The sequence below is a fragment of the Callospermophilus lateralis genome, chromosome 9 (assembly GCF_048772815.1).
Source record: "Callospermophilus lateralis isolate mCalLat2 chromosome 9, mCalLat2.hap1, whole genome shotgun sequence".
In the NCBI taxonomy this organism is placed as follows: domain Eukaryota; kingdom Metazoa; phylum Chordata; class Mammalia; order Rodentia; family Sciuridae; genus Callospermophilus; species Callospermophilus lateralis.
The window spans coordinates 102473733-102480058 of NC_135313.1; the positions used below are offsets into that span (position 1 = coordinate 102473733).

At 56.7% G+C, this 6326-nt stretch overlaps 1 protein-coding gene across 3 annotated transcripts; it reads left to right on the plus strand.

Annotated features, from left to right (window-relative positions):
• The first annotated feature begins 765 nt into the window (after positions 1 to 765).
• En1 (engrailed homeobox 1) lies at positions 766 to 5832 on the plus strand. Of its 3 annotated transcripts, none has more exons than XR_013092320.2 (3): positions 766 to 1651; positions 4682 to 5355; positions 5494 to 5832. XR_013092320.2 is itself a non-coding variant. In XM_076866158.2 (2 exons), the coding sequence occupies exons 1-2, from the start codon at positions 766 to 768 to the stop codon at positions 4996 to 4998; spliced, it is 1203 nt and encodes a 400-aa protein (XP_076722273.2). In that variant the 3' UTR covers positions 4999 to 5832. The 3 variants fall into 3 exon arrangements, 1 of the variants encoding a protein (XP_076722273.2); XR_013092321.2 differs by having other exon boundaries at positions 5557 to 5832; XM_076866158.2 differs by having other exon boundaries at positions 4682 to 5832.
• The last annotated feature ends 494 nt before the right edge of the window (positions 5833 to 6326 follow it).

Here is a 6326-nt window from a genome sequence, read left to right on the forward strand (position 1 = left end):
CCGCGCGCGCCCATTGGGCCAAGCCCCGAGTGTCAGCGCGAGTCGTGGCTCGCTATTGGCCCCGCACACGTGCGGCCCTGACTCACGTGCTTCCGGTTTGAAGGCAAAAAGTGTGCCTGGGTGATTTTTTTTTTAAGCGAGAGAGTTTGTGCAAAGATCCGAGCTGTCAGAGATTTGAGGAAAAAAAAAAAAAAAAAGGCAGCCCGGCGCTGGCGGAGACGCGCTCTCCCTGCAAAAAAAGCAAAGGCGATTAAAGGCGCTGCCAGCCTCGCGCTCTGGGCACAGCTGAGCGTGACACTCGGGGAAGTCAAACCCCTCACTACTGCCTAGGAAGATGGCTAGACTTTAAAGACTATTTTTTTTCCCCTTTAAGAAAAAAGAATCTTAGAGCTTTTCTTTTTCTTTTTTTTTCTTCTGTTCTTTTTTCATTTTTTTTTCTTTCCTTTTGGCCGTGGCTTACTCCCCATTTAAAACAAATCATTGAATCTGGTTGCAGAAAGGAAAAGAAATAGCCAAGTGTCTACATTATCTGGATGTCTACAAATTAGAGAGAGGGAGAGACAGCGAGATCTATCTGCTCGATAAGAGCAAGCGATCCAGGCCAGACGCCTGGGCTTTTTTCCTGCACCCGCCCCGAGCCTTCGCTGAGGCTTCGCCTGCCTCCTTCCTCCGCGCACCCCCACGGGCCGCTGGCAAAGTGGGGTGGGGAGCGAGGCGGGGGGGGCGGGGGCCGGCGCGGCGGCCGGGGCGGCGGGGCGGCCGAGCATGGAAGAACAGCAGCCGGAACCTAAAAGTCAGCGCGACTCGGGCCTCGGCGCGGCGGCGGCGGCGGCGGCCCCGGGCGGCCTCAGCCTGAGCCTCAGTCCCGGCGCCAGCGGCAGTAGCGGCAGCGATGGAGACAGCGTGCCCGTATCCCCGCAGCCCGCGCCCCCCTCGCCGCCCGCCGCGCCCTGCCTGCCGCCCCTGGCCCACCACCCGCACCTCCCCCCGCACCCCCCGCCCCCGCCGCCGCCGCCGCAGCATCTCGCGGCGCCTGCTCACCAGCCGCAGCCCGCGGCCCAGCTGCACCGCACTACCAACTTTTTCATCGACAACATCCTGAGGCCGGATTTCGGCTGCAAAAAAGAGCAGCCGCCGCCGCAGCTCCTGGTGGCGGCGGCGGCGGCGGCCGGAGGAAGCGCAGGAGGAGGAGGCCGGGTCGAGCGTGACAGAGGCCAGACTGGCACAGGTAGAGACCCTGTCCACCCGTTGGGCACGCGGGCGCCGGGCGCCGCCTCGCTCCTATGCGCCGCGGACGCGAACTGTGGCCCACCCGACGGCTCCCAGCCCGCCAACACCGCCGGCGCGAGCGCGTCCAAAACCGGGAACCCGGCGGCGGCGGCGGCGGCGGCGGCGGCAGCGGCAGCGGCCGTGGCAGCGGCGGCGGCAGCAGCAGCAGCCGCCAAGCCCTCGGACAGCGGCGGCGGCGGCAGTGGAGGCGGCGCGGGGAGTCCCGGAGCACAGAGCGCGAAGTACCCGGAGCACGGCAACCCTGCCATCCTACTTATGGGCTCAGCCAACGGTGGGCCCGTGGTCAAAACTGACTCACAGCAGCCCCTCGTCTGGCCCGCCTGGGTCTACTGCACTCGCTACTCGGATCGTCCGTCTTCTGGTGAGTACCTAAACCGGGGCTTCGCTGTGCCTTCCGGTCCCGCCGGTCGCTCCCAGAACCACAAGCCGCCGCGCTGGGGAGAACAAACCCAGCTTCAGGCGCTCTCCTCTCGCAAGCCCGATTCCTCCTCCTTACCCCAGTGCCAGCCACATCCGAATGTCCACATCTGTGATCCTGGCCTCTGAGTCCACCACCCGGGAAACTACAGTTCCTGGCATGGGAGGTCTGGATCCTTTGATTTTTGAACTCTGAGCCCCTGGGGTCTTCTTTTGTGTTTTACCTTTATTATTCTTAAGAAAGATGTACAATTAGTCATTGATTTTTTTTTTTTCTTACAAGGAAAGGAGTGTTTTTAAAGCTGGCGGAAAGACAGGCCTAGTGATTTGGGTCTGATTTCCACCAGTCTGGTCCGGTAGAAGAAGGCTTTGACTGGGGAAAGCTTTGACCAGAGAAATAATATTCGCTGCCTGTTCCTACAGACAAAAACACAATCTCGATATATTCTGCAGAGAGTCCATTTACATAGATGGAGACTGATATGGGGAAACACAGGAAGGGAGAAGAAGACATTGCATGCCATCCTCCTCTTTCAGGTTGCAAGAGAGTCGGATCCGGGTGGGTAGAATCCAGTGAAGGGCAGTTACCAGGAAGGTGCTATTGGGGTCTCAGGTTCTTTGGAGCTGGCAGACAGTGGGAAAGGAGAGAAAGCAGGTCAGGCTCAGGCTTGAAAGCAGGGCCAAGGACAGGAAAGCCGGCCTCTCCCGCAGTTTCTGCGCGGCCTTGCGTTTTCCTTCTTTCATTCTGTCCTGAACATCTGCCATTTAGCAGATTTAGGCCAGCCACGAGCTGGTTTTTCTGGGCTCTTCTTCCACTCTTGCTCGGTGTCCCCTTGCGTTTGGCGAACTCAAGGCCAAGACCTGCCCTGGGACAGATGCTGGGCCCCCGGAAAGGAGACCAAGGCCTGCCAGACACACCGGCCCGGCAGCGCCTTGGAGACCAGTGGGTGCTACTAAGAGAGTAGTAGGGGCTCTGGCCCATGATCAGGGTTTTAGGGACCCGGGGTCTGCCAGGGGGCCAGGCACAGCGTACTACTACGTTCTCTTCTGGCTGGTCTCTTGCCGCGGTACTACCGCCGGCCGGCGCGGATCGATGAGCGCTATCAGCCCCCGCCATCTCGAGCCCCGTTATTGACACGTCGGGCTCCCTGAACCTCCGAAAAGCTGTTTTGATTGACTCGCCTGATGGATAGAGTGATTGAGCTGTCAGGCTGTGTGGCTCGGTCTGGCCGGGAGGCTACGATTTTATTACAAGTGTCCGTGCCTCTGCCCGCACACATACACAACACTCCAACATGCCCCAGACGCACCACGCGCAGTGGGGCCTTTCTGGGGATGTACACATTTCCTGGGCCATCTCTGCCCGCTCAGCTAATTACTAATCTAAACCCCAGTCCTGCTCTGGAGGGGGCCTTGTCTTTGTTTGTGATGGCTTTCCTTCTCATGGGCCTGGACAGGCAGAGGACCTGATCTTTCTCCTGTTTGGGCAGTTCAGGGGGATGATCCCCAAGCTAGACCTGAGTCACTACAGTCTGCTTAGGCCTGAACTCTTTGTCATAGGACAGCTGGTGATCCCAGAGGGTAGCCTGCCCCACGAGCCAGCTGCCCATCTTACCCCTCTGTCGCTATGTTTGGAGATGCTGGCAAAGACCCTTCTTTCCTGACAGTTTTAGAGAGTAACAGGCCTGACAGGGACTTAACTTGTATGCGCCCATAACCAAGACAGGGCCCAGCAAGTCCATGCCAGGAGACCTGGACACAGAAGTCACAGGACACAGGTGTAGGCTGTCCAGGGACAGACCAGAAGATTCAACTTCTGGGTCTGCTTCCATTCTCCAGGGCTGGACACCATAGCAGCCCTCTTTTCAGACAGTCATTGGAGGGAAACTTTACTTTCCTGGGAGTTTTCCTACACGGGCTTCTTACCACAGAGTCATAGAGTCTAGATTGCTCTAGAGATTGTCTGTCACCATCTTTCTGCCCCTGTTTTGCTCATGGACTGGGAAATGGATATGATCTCCTTGCAAATGGGATCCATGGGCAGAGTCTGGCCTATTTCTGTTATTCAGGAGTTTTTGATTCTAAAATTGCAGTATGCGGGTTCGAAGAAGAGAGGAAGGGACCTTCCTGTGTAGCTGGGTGGAGGAATGGAAAGGGCTCTCTTTTTCTTCTAGGTATTATCCAAGAAGCAAAACAGAGTACCCCCTCCCATGAAGGGCCTCTGCAGTTGAGTGAAGGCCTCTTCTTTCCCTTCAGAGGGAAAGGAGCAGTCAGTGTCTTCCACCTGCCCTAGAAAGTGTTTCTTTTAGGCCATAGAGAAAGAAGAGGAGGCACAGAACAGACATCAAATTCTTTGGAGCTGGGCAGCCTTCTCAGAGTCTCTTCCGTGTCCCCTTATTCTCCGGTCAATGGCTACAAGTGCACATTGTCTCATTATAGGTACCTCCATGTATATAACTTCTTAAGAAAGAAAGGAAGATGAGTTTGCAGGCCCGTCATCCCCCCACCAGAGCCTGTCCTTACTGCCCCAATCCTTTTTACTTCAGGGCTGTGAAAATAGTAGGCCTCTGACCTCCAACTGTGTCTAGGCAGTATGGGGCTTCAAATCTCTATCTGGGATTCCCGCCTCCTTGGCCAGGAAGTGCTGTGATTCAAGCCTGTCCCCGGATTCTTCTGTTCTGAATTAGGATGTGGGGTGCACCTACAACCTCGGCTAGTTTTCCTCCCTGGCTCTTTTGCACCGTTCCCCAGAAAGGTACCCATAGACCTAAGTGGTTCAGCAAAGGGCTCTTCGATGGAGGGATTGGCCAGGCAGGAGGGAGCTGGTGATCCAGCAGGGCCTCCGCGATCACCCCGGAAGCACGGGGCTAGATCCCGGCTGGGCTTTGCCATTCTCACGGCTTCCTCTGCCCTCTCTCCCCCCTCCCCTCTGCCCTTCGTCCCCACCCCCACCCGGCCCTCTCCGCCGCTGCAGGTCCGCGCACCAGGAAGCTGAAGAAGAAGAAGAACGAGAAGGAGGACAAGCGGCCGCGGACGGCGTTCACGGCCGAGCAGCTGCAGAGACTCAAGGCGGAGTTCCAGGCGAACCGCTACATCACGGAGCAGCGGCGGCAGACCCTGGCCCAGGAGCTCAGCCTCAACGAGTCCCAGATCAAGATCTGGTTCCAGAACAAGCGTGCCAAGATCAAGAAAGCCACAGGCATTAAGAACGGCCTGGCGCTGCACCTCATGGCCCAGGGACTGTACAACCACTCGACCACCACGGTCCAGGACAAAGACGAGAGCGAGTAGCTGCAGCCGGCCCCGGGGCCGCGCGGTTCGGGCCTCCGCGCCCGCGCCCCCTCCTGGCACCGCCGCTGCCTCTGCCTCGCGGGCCCAGCGCCTGGGGAGAAATGATCAGCTCAAAGGAGGGAGGGAGCCACAGGGAAGAGAGACAGAGAGAGCGAGACAGACAGACAGAGAGATCCTCAGAGTGGACAGCCACGTTTGAACGAAAAACATTTTTGAAAAGGGAGAAAGACTCGGACAGGTGCTATCGGAAAAAAAAAATGATCTATTCTCTATTCACAGTATAAGGGACGAAACTGCGAACTCCTTAAAGCTCTATCTAGCCAAACCGCTTACGACCTTGTATATATTTAATTTCAGGTAAGGAAAACAAATGTGTAGCGATCTCTATTTGCTGGACATTTTTATTAATCTCCTTTATTATTATTGTTATAATTATTATAATTATTATAATTATTTTATCCCCCCTCTCTCCCGCCTCGCTGTCCCCCGGCCCAGTTTCGTTTTCGTTACTGTTTTCTTTTGAATGTTTTTTTTTTTTTTTTTTTTTTTGCTGCCCAGTACCTCCCGCCCCGCATCGCTGGCCCCCCGTTTCTCTGGGACTTTTCTTTGTGTGCGTGAGAGTGTGTTTCCTCGCGTGTCTGCCCTTCGCCTCCCCCTCCCCACCTCCCAGGACCCTTCTGTCCGTCTGTCTGTCCTGCCCCCCTTACGTTTGCCGGAGACTCGTTGAGAAATACGACCCCCACAGACTGCGAGACTGAACCGCCGCTACAAGCCAAAGATTTTATTATGTTCAGAAACCTGTAGTCTGAAATAAAGTGTACACTGTGCTCACGAGCCCCTGGCGGCCCTCCTCTTTGCGGGCTCGGGAAAGGCGTGGGTCCCCGGGCACGCAGCTGCCCCGGCGGCGCTACAGCGTGCACTCCAGGGGTAGAGCCCCGGCGTCGCCAGCCAGGCCTTGCGGTCTCCGCGCAACGAATGCGGGGGTCAAAGGAGGAGTGCGGTGGAAGAATCGGCTCGGATTTGGGTTTGGCCCTGCGTTCAAGGGAACCCAAAGGCCAAAAGCCGAGCCCACTCTCGGGGAAACACGGTCTGGGGTGCAGGGCTGCTGGCTATGCCGGGCCCAGCCGGCTGTGGCCTCCGGTTCAACCTGCTCCTTGTGCCAGCCTATACCTTTTCTTCTCCAATTTCTTTTTCTCTCTCTTTTCTTCATTATTATTATTTTAAAAAATCTTCTCCCCTTTCCCCGATGGGTTTTTGCTAGAGATTTTTTTTTTTTTTTCCTCCAAAGGCAGAAGGCCTTCCCAGGGCAGGCAGAGATGCGGGGCTGC

Excerpts from the sequence above, each read along its gene's own strand:
- En1 (XM_076866158.2), top strand. The coding sequence starts at position 766 with ATGGAAGAACAGCAGCCGGAACCTAAAAGTCAGCGCGACTCGGGCCTC. Across the intron at positions 1,652-4,681 it reads CTCGGATCGTCCGTCTTCTG|GTCCGCGCACCAGGAAGCTG; the intron begins GTGAGTACCTAA and ends CCGCCGCTGCAG.